Genomic DNA, 12407 nt, shown 5'->3' on the forward strand with positions numbered 1-12407 from the left:
TATCAAAATTTCAAGATTTGTATTAGTTTATATGATAGGCTAATTTCTTGTAAATTATTGATATGAATTGTCTTGACTTATGAGTTTCACTAGATCATCGATAAATTATATGATAATTTTTATTTGTTAAAATATTGATCTAAATGTTCTTTAAAGTCTTCCACAACTTGTCCTCAAGTTATGGAACTTGAAAAGTTTTACCATAAAAACCACATTGAACTCATAAGTTATGGAAATTAAAGGTTTTTCAAGAGTTACAAAACTTGATCTCAAGTTTTGGTATTTGAAAAGTCCCAAATTTAGAAACTCTTGTAATTAAAATGTGTAACTCTTGGGTTCATAAATTAAAAATTAATTAAATAGTTTTTAATCTTGAATTTTTATATTTAGAACCTTGAAGTATTTGAATAGTTCAAATTGCACCTTATGCACTTTATTTAATTGATTAAAGCGTTTAATTACACTTTAATCAATTAAATAATCAGATAACCAACAGCTAGACAAGAGAAGAGAAATAACAACTTCTCCTTTTTCCTTTTCTCTACATTTATATTACTTAACAAATAAAACCAAAATGTATAGTTATTTCTTGTATTTATGTAACTACTAAAAAGCAAAATACATAAAAAAAAGGGTAACCACTGTATATTAGTTTCGTCAATGTTTTCTATTTCGAACATTTTGATATGCTTAAACCTTCTATAACACAAAATTTTCATTAATGAAAACCCCTAAACTTTTACATTAATTTTAACATTTTGAGCCATGTAAAAACACTCAACTTAAAATGATTGTAAAAGTATGATGACTTTGGTGGACAAAATGATTAAGTCATGAAAAAGGTACTAGCTTTATGAAGTTTGCCATGTGGCTATGGGAGAAGGGAGTAACCTTGTAATGGATCCAAGCCTCCATGCCGTTGGGTTGAATGGAAGACAAGGGGTGGTCGCTAAAGAAGGCAACATGAATGTTAGAGAGATAAAGAGTTCCGGCGACAGGTCTGGTGGATGTCGACAAGTGCCAAGCAAAAGTCCGACTGAGTTTCTCGTGTGGGTAAGTCGTGAAGTTCTGTTTGTAAATGGATTCAAATCCACCTTCACTTAACGCTATCACTGTCAAACTCATTTTCCATGTTGAATCCCTTTACAAACAGAACTTCACGATTTACCCACACGAGAAACTCAACTGGACTTTTGCTTGTCACTTGTCGACGTCCAACGAATCTATCATCAGAACTCTTTATCTCTCTAACATTCATGTTGCCTTCTGTAGCGACCGCCCCTTGTCCTCCATTCAACCAAACAACATGGAGGCTTGGATCCACTACAAGGTTACTCCCTTCTCCCATAGCCACATGGCAAAATTCATAAAGCCAATACCTTTTTCATGACTTAATCATTTTGTCCACCAAAGTCATCATACTTTTACAATCTTTTTAAGTTGAGTGTTTTACATGGCTCAAAAGGTTAAAATTAATGTAAAAGTTTAGTGGTTTATATTAATGAAAATTTTGTGCTATAGAAGGTTTAAGAATATCAAAATTGTCAAAATAGAAAACATTGATGAAACTGATATACAATGGTTACCCTTCTTTTATGTATTTTGCTTTTTATTAGTTACATAAATACAAGAAATAACTATACATTTTGGTTTTATTTGTTAAGTAATATAAAAGTAGAAAAAACGAAAAAGGTGAAGTTGTTATTTCTCTTCTCTTGTCTAGCTGTTGGTTATTTGAATACTTCAAATTGCACCTTATGGACTTTATTTAATATTAGTTACTTGAGGCAAAATGTGAATTTGATGCTATTCCATGAAATTACACTTTGTACCCTTGCTAAGACGTTAGTAGAGTGTGTGTGGTTAACCAACACACTAATTTGGCTCTTATAAAAGGTGGAAAAGGGTGACTCGATGTTTGGCATAGATCTATGGAGCGTGTGTGGTTAACCAACACATCAATTAGGTGACTGTAACATTGGGGGAACCATGTATATTTGCATGGTTATTCACACCCTGTTTGTGATCCTCGACATCCCAATCACAAAATTGAGGGGCATCGAGATTTAAACATTCCATTGAAAAGTTCAATGAATCTAAAAAGATCTAGGAGTTTTCAATACATTTAAAACTTAATTCTCTTTTGTTTTTCATGGTGTAAATTAGTGAATTGTCATTCACATACTTTCAAATTGTTTGTTGTTTAGATTACGACATCCCTCTTCTAAATCGCAAATAATGTTGTTGGATCCTAGCCCTAATTTCTCATTTGGGTGTTTAATTGGGGATTCTTATCTAATAAAACTTTGTTTCTTTTCCTTTTCAGATGTCGAACTCAAACCCGAACGCTTCAAGCTCAAACGCCTTCGGCTCATTCTCACTCATGAATTTGTGTGGGAGGGTGATCTTTGACGGAAACAATTTCAACGATTGGATCCGAAACATAAGGATGGTCACCTGCTACAAGGACAAGGAATATGTACTCGACAAGGAGTTGAAATAGGTGGACATGAACACTGCTACTCCCGAAGAGATCGCTGCCTTTGAGGTCTATGAGCGTGGTGGCACAAAAGTCCGTTACATCATGCTAACGACAATGACTGCTGAACTCCAAAAGTCCTACGAGGACTTCTATCCCTACGAAATGCATCAGGACTTGGTTGAAAGGTATCACCAAAGTGCGAGGAAGGAGAGGTACGAGATCATCACTTCGATGATCACGACCAAGATGAGAGACAGAGAGTCTATCACTGCTCATCTACAGAAGATTAAAAGGTATGTTTATCGCCTGCTGAAGTTAAATGTTAACTTCGATGAAGAGTTGGCGATTGACATCATTCTTCATTCATTGCCACCCTGCTTCAACTAGGTTTGCATGACCTACCACATGAACAAAGAGGAGGTCACGTTGAGCAAACTTCAAGGTATGTTGAGGACTGCTGAGAGCAACCTCAAGGACAAGTCCGTTGCACAAAATCCTACTCCTAGTGCTGCCCCCATCTTGGCTATTGGGCAAGGAAATGGTAAGAAGAGGAATGCTCCATCAAAGAGCCACCATAAGGGAAAGTCCCGTGATGGAACCTCTTCTAGTGGAACCAAGGTTGATTCTAATAGACAACTTCCAACCCCAATGATGCAGATTGCTATCACTGCCTTGACATAGGGAATTGGAAATGAAGCTGCCTGAAGTATCTGCAAGATATCAAGGATGGAAAGATCAAGCTGTCCTTCGTAGGTATTTACACTATTCAATCTAATGATTCATCACATGCTATTTCTTGGGTTCTTCATATAGGGTGAGATTTTCATATTTGTTCTGATTTGTAGGGCCTAAGAAGAAATAGGGATGTGGAGCATTGGAAGATAAACTTGATCATGGGGAATAGAAGAGTGTCGCGTGTCACCAAGATTGGAGTTTACTCTTTAGTGCTTAGTAATAGATTAGGACTAGATTTAAATAATTGTTGCCATTCGCCTGAAATGGCAAGAAACATTATTTCCTTTCATGGCTTGTATAAACAAGGATTTAGATAGTCATTTAATAATGAAAAGGGTTCTATTAATGCTTATCTTAATGGTGTTTTCTATTTTGAAGCATTGCCTTGTAATGAAATATATGAAACTGTGATGGTTGTAGACAACTTAGGAAATGATGTGTTGTGTACCGATTCTTCCAATGGTTTGGATATAGAATGTTTGTGGCATTGTCGTCTTGGATATGTTAACAAGAAACGCATAGCCCAACTCTAAAATGATGGAGTGTTGGAGTCATTCGACCTTAGTGATGATGACGTGTGCGAGTCGTGTTTACTTGGAAAGATGACCAAGTCACCCTTCACTAGTACTTGTGAGAGGGGTGAGGGTTTATTGGATCTCATACACTCCGATGTGTGTGGGCCCTTTAGACCCACCATAATGGATGCGAACCGCTTCTATGTGATTTTCACCGATGATTATAGCATATATATATATATATATATATATATATATATATATATATATATATATATATATATATATATATATATGTTCAGGTTCATTTGAGACCATTCTAATTTTGTCAGACCGTGAGACCAAATCTAAAAATAATTTTAAAATGCAAAATAAATGGAAAAATTCAAAAATTCTTTTTTTTTTTAAATATTATTTTCGGAACTTGAATTAACAAAAAAAAAATAAAAAAATTAAAAAAAATTAAAAAAATTAAAAAAATTAAAAAAATCCTTTTTTTTTGAAAAATACATGAAATATTCTAAATAGAATATTACACTGACATATTCTAAACAATAATTGTAAAATGTAAAATAAATGGAAAAATCTAAAAATTCTTTTTTTAAATATTATTTTCGGAACTTGAATTAACTAAAAAAAATAAAAATAAAATTCTATTTTTTTTGAAAAATAAGTGAAATATTCTAAATAGAATATTATACTATACATATTCTAAAAATAATTTTAAAATGCAAAATAAATGGGAAAATCAAAAAATTATTTTTTCAAATATTATTTTCGGAACTTGAATTAACTAAAAAAAATTAAAAAAAATAAAAAAAATTAAAAAATACGTCTCACGGTCTCACAAAATTAGGCCGTCTCACATGAACCTAACCCTATATATATATATATACACACACACACGCACATACTTAATCAAGCACAAGTCAGAAACCTTTGAAAAGTTCAAAGAGTTTAAGCAGGAAGTGGAGAATCAGTTGGGCAGGAAAATCAAGATGCTTCGATCTGATTGAGGAGGATAATACCTAAGTCTTGAATTACACAACTACCTGAAGGAATGCAAAATCGTTTCGCAATTGACGCCGCCTAGGACACCGCAATTGAACGGTGTGGCTGAGAGGATTAATCGAACCTTGCTAGACATGGTTCATTCCATGATGAGTCGTGCTTCGCTACCTATCTCATTTTGGGGGTATGCCTTAAAGACTGTCGCCCATATCCTTAACTTGGTTCTTACAAAGAAGGTTGCCAAAAAAACCTCACGAGATATAGACAGGGAAAGCTCCCTCGTTGGTACATATCAAGATTTGGGGTTGCGATTCTTTCGTAAGAAAAGAGACTCACGACAAGCTTGAACCTCATAGTGAGCGGTGTATTTTCATCGGATACCCACATAAGTCCTTTGGATATCTCGTCTATAGACCGAGTGACAATGTTGTATTTGTTGCGTGGATAGGAGTTTTCTGAGAATGATAACTCATAAGCCAAGGGGACAATAGGGGAAAAATTGATCTAGAAGAGCTTTACGAGTCGAGCGATGAAGGAACCTCTAATGCTACCGCTTAATCTGAAGAAGAAACTCCAGTTGAACCGATTGACGAATCCTTCCCTCTTAGACGTTCTAGTAGAGTTAGTGTCCCACCAGTGTTGTATGATTTTCATATAACGAGTGAGGGTGATACGTTTATTAGTGATAATACACTAATAAATTTGGATGAACCTAATAGCTACAAGGAAGCGATGGCAGGTCCGGAATCTGCGAAATGGAAAGAGGCTATGGACAACAATATTTAGTCCATGTATGAAAACCAAGTTTGGAATTTGGTTTACAATGTGCCAGGTCGTAAGATGGTCGGGTGCAAGTGGATATATAAGAAGAAGACCGACATGGATGAGAAGGTACACACTTATAAGGCGCGATTGGTTGCGAAGGGATTTACTCAAACTCCTGGAGTTGACTATGATGAGACCTTCTCACCAATTGTGAAGATAAAGTCTATTAGGGTAATGCTAGCCATTACTGCATTTCATAACTATGAGATATGGCAGATGAATGTCAAAACCGCTTTCCTTAACGGAAAGTTGGCTGAGGATGTTTACATGAGTAAGCCAGAGGGTTTTGTCGGTGCTAAGCACCCCAATAGAGTGTGTAAGCTTGAGAAGTCCATTTATGGACTGAAACAAGCATCTCGCAGATGGAATCTTTGTTTTGATGAGAAAGTCAAAGAGTTTGGTCTTCTGCGAAGCGAGAATGATTCATGTGTATATGTCAAAGCCAGTGGGAGTGTAGTTAGCTTCCTCATATTGTATGTCGATGACATACTACTCATAGGAAATGACATCCCGACCCTGCAGGAAGTCAAGTCCTGGCTTGTGAAGTGTTTCACTATGAAGGACTTCGGAGAAACTGTCTATATTCTGAGAATAATGATAGTGAGAAACAGGAGTAAAAGACTATAAGGGCTTAGTCAAAACACTTACTTAGACAAGGTACTAAAGCGTTTTAGTATGGAGAATTCCAAGAAGGAGGAGTTAGCAATCCAAAGTAATGCCAAGTTAAGTAAGACTCAAAGTAAGAGTACCGAAGTCGAGATAACAGAGATGAGCCGAGTACCTTACACTTCCATAGTTGGCTCGATTATGTAAGCTATTACTTGTACTCTCCCTGATGTGACCTTCTCTTTGAGCATGGTTAGCAGATATCAAAGGAACCCTAGGAAAACACATTGGACCGCAATCAAGAATATTCTTAAGTACATTCGGAGGACCAAGGAATAGTTTCTAGTCCTCGGTGGGAGTGATGACTTAAAGGTGCGAGGGTACAATGACGCCATTTTTCAGACAGACTGAGACAACTATCGTTCTCAGTCAGGATGGGTCTTTACCCTGAATGGAGGAGTAGTGACTATGGAATAAGGAGATGGCCGCAAATCATAGGATGAGGGGTCTTTATATAATGGATTTAGGAAACCCTATATAACCCTAATATGATTAAAATAATATTAAATCAAATTGGTAATTATTTAGGTTCTTATTTATATATAAAGAATATTACAGAAACCTTGGAATATCCCTAATTTTGTCTACCCTTCCAAGGAAGGTTCTAGAACCCTAATTTGTTTAACTATTGAACAATTACACTTCAGCTCTTTCCTTATTTAGTTAATCTAAAAATCATCCTATTCAATTGTGATATTTGAGGGCAACCTAAAAGGACTTTGCTAATAATTCAAGTATATACTAATTCAGTTATTGGATTAGACACCTAATCCAACATCTTCAATTTCCTCTGTATTTTCTTTGCTTATCCTTTCTTTCATCTAATTCTTGTATATCAGAATCAATGGCGAAACCAACTACCAGAATTGAGCTAACATCGAGTGAGTTCGAGGCTTGTCATGCCCGATTCAGCTTTTTGCCCGAGCACGGTTTACAATATCCTAGGAATGGGGTGATTATTTCTCGTCCGCTTGAGGGTAAGGTCAGGGTTCCTCTCCTGATCTCTGTGGCAGGTTCGAGGCAGCTAACGAACGACTTTTATGATGGCATTATGCATCAATACAATTTTTATGTGAATAATATGACTCCCAATGCTGTAAAAAAGATGGTCAGTTTTGAAACGGCATGTCGAGATCTAGGAGTGCTTCCTCAGTGTCGGACTTTTAACTACTATTTTAACTCCTCCACCCAATCTGGCGTTAATACTATCTCTCAGCGACAGGGCATCCATGCGTTCATCATTAACCAGAAGGCACCCAAGAAGAATCGGCAAGATAAGTGGTTATGGGTGAATCGTAACTTGGTCGGTTATGGCTATCCCCGCAAGGCTACTTTCTCCGACTACGTGGTCGTAGGTTCGGGTTCCACGGATAGCACTGGATGATGTGATATATGCTCCATGCTTAACACTGTCTAGGAAGGGTTTCGTTTGAGTTAAGTATACGGATCACAACAAAGAAAAAACTGAAGTTAGTCGTCGTCCGAAAGGTGGTCCTGAAACGAAGCTCCAACGATCTAGTTAGTTGTTCGATGTAATTAGGTTTAGTTATGCTATAGAGAGTGAGGCGATCCTTCCTTCTGAAGAGGAAGGGTTTTTTTTGTTACTTGTCGTCGTAGGAGCATGTCCTCGACAATACATTTTGTCTTGTCTGGGTCGACAGGACGTGGAGGCGTCCCATTGATGGATCATTCACCAGTAGCAGTTATCTGCTGTTAGTGCAGAACTACCAGTGAACAATGAACAGTGATCTGAGTGCTACACTTGTCGCTCTAGGAAGCGGTTAGTACTATTTTAACTTATTATAGGCTGAAGTTTCTCGTTATGAATTACACATTGGCATTAGGGCACCGGTGTCTAAGTGCGAGGCCGTGAGGGCAAAGTCCTGGACCTTGCACTTGCACTGGGATACGACCGTTAGCATAATCTTTAGTTAATAAATAAGGGGAATTCGTTGACCAATTACTTAAAAGTGAAGTAGATTGTTGGTTTTTTTCGTTAGTTTTGAAGTATATTAATAATCATTTTGAAATACATAATACTTTAAATTGTGAGCTTTCTTTACAAACTCAACTCATAACCTCTTCCAGTGGTGATTCGAGCTCCATTGATTAGATAGCTATATTTGAGAAGGTGTTAGGTGCTAGAAGGTGACATGCGAAAGTCATCAAATACTTTGGTATATTTAAGAAGGTGTTAGGTGCTCGAATTAGGTGCTCGAAGGTGTTAGGTAGCTTGGTATATTGTTAAGGACTTGATGCATTTTATTGTAAATTTTGGTAGTCTGGTACTTTGCTTATTTGTTTGGTGCATAATTCATTTGTTATGAATTTGGTAGTTTGGTAGTTTGTTAAATTGTTAATTACTTAACGTGTCAATGACTTAATTGTTAAGTAATAATTTGTTTTTTTTTTCTTAGTTTGATCATTTTAACTTATATACTTACTTTTTAGGGTGTGAATTTTAACGCTTTTCTACGGCGTTTGTGACGACACTTGGATATATTATCCGTTCATTCAAAAACTATGTCAACAATGCAAGCAACGATGATGCGGAAAACGACGATGGGGAAGACATCCAGTATTTCTTGTTTTATGTTATGGATGATGTTATTATAAATTTATTAGATAATTTATGGATTGGATTAGATTGTTTATTAGATCGTTTATCAATTGGAAAAGATCGTTTATGTAATATAGTGTATTTTGTTTATGTTTTGATGGTTTATGTAATGTAAATTTCTAGATTATAGTTTGTGTATTTTTGAAATTTCTACATTTTTTAATACAAAACTAATATAAAATATAAATTTTATTATAAAAAATAATAATGAATTAGTGACAAGAACTTTTGTGAAGACATGCATCTCAGGTAACCTTGGCCGGAAAAACTCGGACTGGTTGGAATTGCGATGACCTTGGTTTTTAGCGACGACACTTATTACAAACGACCCTAATATTGACATTTTATGAGTATTAGCTACAAAGTAATAGCGGCAACCCTTTTGCGACAATTTGTCGTCGCTAATACCTTTAGCGATGATTTTGGGTATTAATTCCGACAATTTTTGTCGTCGCTATAGTGTCGTTTTTTTTGTTGTGATATATTTATAATCATTTATAATTACACATATATATTTAAATATATATAATCATATAAGTATAAACATCTATTATCATTTATGATTAGGCCTATGATTATACCTTCTCCGTCACATCGGTTTGCTAAATCGTTAGAGCGGTAGATAAGAAATGTGTAACTGAGATTGAATTTTAAAATATCTATTGTTTTTTAGAATCTCTTTCTCTCTCTCTCTCTCTCTCTCTATATATATATATATATATATATATATATATATATATATATATATATATATATATATATATATATATATATATATATATATATATATATATATATCCTCTCTAATAAATGAAAATAATTTTGCCACATGTCATTCTCTCATTAACTTGGACACATGTCATTTTTTGGTATTTTTGAATAAATGTTTTTTCCATTTGTCATTTTCTCATTTGTTTTTATCTTTTTTTAATTAATACCTCATATTTACACCTCAATTAATAATTTACTTAATTGAAAATAACCAATAAATTAAAATATTACAACTCATATAGTATTTAATGCGTTTCCATTTAAATTCAAATTTTAAATATTAAATTTCAAATCTAAAATTTCGAATTTAGATAATTTTTTGTTTAAACCTTCATATTTATTTTTTTTGTTTTTTTCCAACCCATATAATATACGGATCTCACAATTAGTATATATATATATATATATATATATATATATATATATATATATATATATATATATATATATATATATATATATATATAGAGAGAGAGAGAGAGAGAGAAAGAGAGAGAAAGAAAATTTAAATCATCTAGAATCACCAGAAAGCCTTTTAACTTTAATGTGAAGAATTGCTCGGTTTTGGCTAGTGGTCAGGTCAAACTCTGTCGCCTGTGATCATAGTCATAAATAGATCTCTAATTTTTATTTTAGGATGTGTTTGACATGAAAGTTTTAGTGTTTTTAGCTTTTAATGTTTTATAACATGCTACTTTTTAAACAAAAAATATCGTTTGACATTACAAACTATTAGTGTTTAGTTTATATAAAACTTTCTACATTTAAAAACCACCTCACGTAAGTGTTTAGTTTATATAAAACTTTCTACATTTAAAAACCACCTCACGTAACGTATAACAAAATGATATCAGCTATAAGCTATTTGCGAGTTTTACAAAACGTACCATTGACTCTCGCTACCATTTTATTGTAAAAGTTCTTGTGGTCCAAAACAAAATTTATACCCTAACAATGCATTTGCGATCGATGGCATGTTGAACGCTCATTAATGTCAAAAAAATTTGATACAGTAACACTCTTAAACATTGAAAAATCACACTATTTAAATATTTAAAATCCAATAACTTGACGGTATTCAAGTAGTTTACATCACTTTCATTTAGATTCTTTTGAGTTTCATAAAAGTAGAGACCATTTAAACTTCGTGGTTTAAAAAACCTGGATATATAATCCACCTACTTTATATAAAGAACTTGAAAGTGATCGGAAAAGAAATAAATTAAAAAGGTATGCATGTATGGCATGATCATATATCAAATAGCTTCGTGACATGATCAGCCGTTCAGTATTCGTTTCGACGATAAGTATCAAATCCGATGAGTGATTGACAGTAATTGATGTTGGTTAAAACTGTACTTGTTGACCCGCATTCACTTCCTATAAGAGAAGCAGTTGACTTGTCTAGCTTGACTGACCATGGATAGTGATTTTGAGCACCTGGATTCGAACCCAGATGAGATGAAGACCGCTGCATCTTGACAGCTCTTGGGACGTTCCTTCCTTCTATGGAAGGCCTCCGTCTAGCGACGCTAGAAGACTGTCTCTCATACACAGAACTAAAATCAGCCGGTCGCTGCTTCGGTGCGCTGTGGGATCGTGCTTTTGCTCTCGATGATTCTGTGTTCGCCATGTAACTTGGGAATTCGTAGAGTGATTCGGCATAATCAGGTTTCATGGTAGGGCTACCTTGAGCGGACGCCAATCTAAATTCCTCAAAGTGACGTAAGTAAGCCCTCGGACTTGGCTCCGATGGTGCAGGCGAGAAGTGCATGGAGACTCGTTCTTTGGAGTAACTCTTTCTAGTACTTCTCGTGTCCATTTCTACGATTTTGATGTGCTCTTCGGATACGTCCGGAGTTCTGAAACCCTGATAAAGTTCAGAGTCCGGCCACCCGTAGTTATAAGAGTCAACTCCATCGTTACTGCGCCTTCGTCGGGCACAAGCTCGGGCCTGAACTGTTACCAACGCTTGCATACACCGGAGCGTCGCAGTCGCCCGTTTCCGTACCAAGTGACCCCTCACCAGCGCCTGGAGCTTCACTAATCCTTTCAAAGCGTACAAAGCCTTTCTTGCCAAGTAGGACCTGAAAACGGATTGAATCTTTGTGGCAGCAGTGTGCTTGACAATTATGGCTGTGGCTGCTGCATTTGCAGTAGCTGCAGCGACAAAGGCCATCTCCAGAGCATGCTTCTTCTGCTCGTAATTTTCTGCTTCATGTACTAATGACGATGGTGGTGCAGAGGAGATTACGTCTATGGAGTTGGTGGTTGTGCTTGTGGGAGCTGTGGCGGATGACCGCCGGAAGCTCCATCTACGTTTCTCCTTAGGAGTTGCCGGTGCGACGGAAGTGGGTGGTGTTTGGGTTGCATCGACGGCTTGTTTGTCTTTTCTTCCGGCCAACAAATTCTTGATCCATTTTCTTGCCTTCCCCATTATTTCTCTCGGACTATCTTCCAAACTTTTCCATGAATTATAAGGATCACAAAACCCAATAATATGTAGATCAAAATTTCTCTTTCTAATTGATTATCATTACCAACTTGCTCCCTGAAAAACATTATGATCGACCAATCTTTATTATAATAATTCAAAATTGGATTTTTGTGTACGTTTCATGCAATTAATATTTTGTCTCTATTTAATAGATTTATTCAGATTTTATTCCTATTAAGAAAATGATAGTGAACATGTTATTTTTATATATTTTTCTCTTCCAATTAAACTTTAATTTCTAAAATGACTATTAAACTTTACTTTCTAAAATCGAATTATATGCAT

The 12407-nt window shown here is 35.4% G+C and overlaps 1 protein-coding gene across 1 annotated transcript; it reads right to left on the reverse strand.

The window, feature by feature from the left end:
- Positions 1 to 10693: 10693 nt before the first annotated feature.
- LOC145013243 (protein IQ-DOMAIN 19-like) lies at positions 10694 to 12170 on the reverse strand. The gene has a single exon (XM_078972051.1). It carries the CDS (start codon positions 12060 to 12062, stop codon positions 10911 to 10913), a length of 1152 nt encoding a protein of 383 aa, XP_078828177.1. The 5' UTR covers positions 12063 to 12170; the 3' UTR covers positions 10694 to 10910.
- Positions 12171 to 12407: the final 237 nt, after the last annotated feature.

Source organism: Lactuca saligna, chromosome 8 (assembly GCF_052625555.1).
Source record: "Lactuca saligna cultivar CGN05327 chromosome 8, ASM5262555v1, whole genome shotgun sequence".
Lineage (NCBI taxonomy): Eukaryota > Viridiplantae > Streptophyta > Magnoliopsida > Asterales > Asteraceae > Lactuca > Lactuca saligna.

What these genes read in the sequence shown, in the direction of transcription:
- LOC145013243 (XM_078972051.1), bottom strand. Translation starts at nt 12,062, where the DNA reads ATGGGGAAGGCAAGAAAATGGATCAAGAATTTGTTGGCCGGAAGAAAA.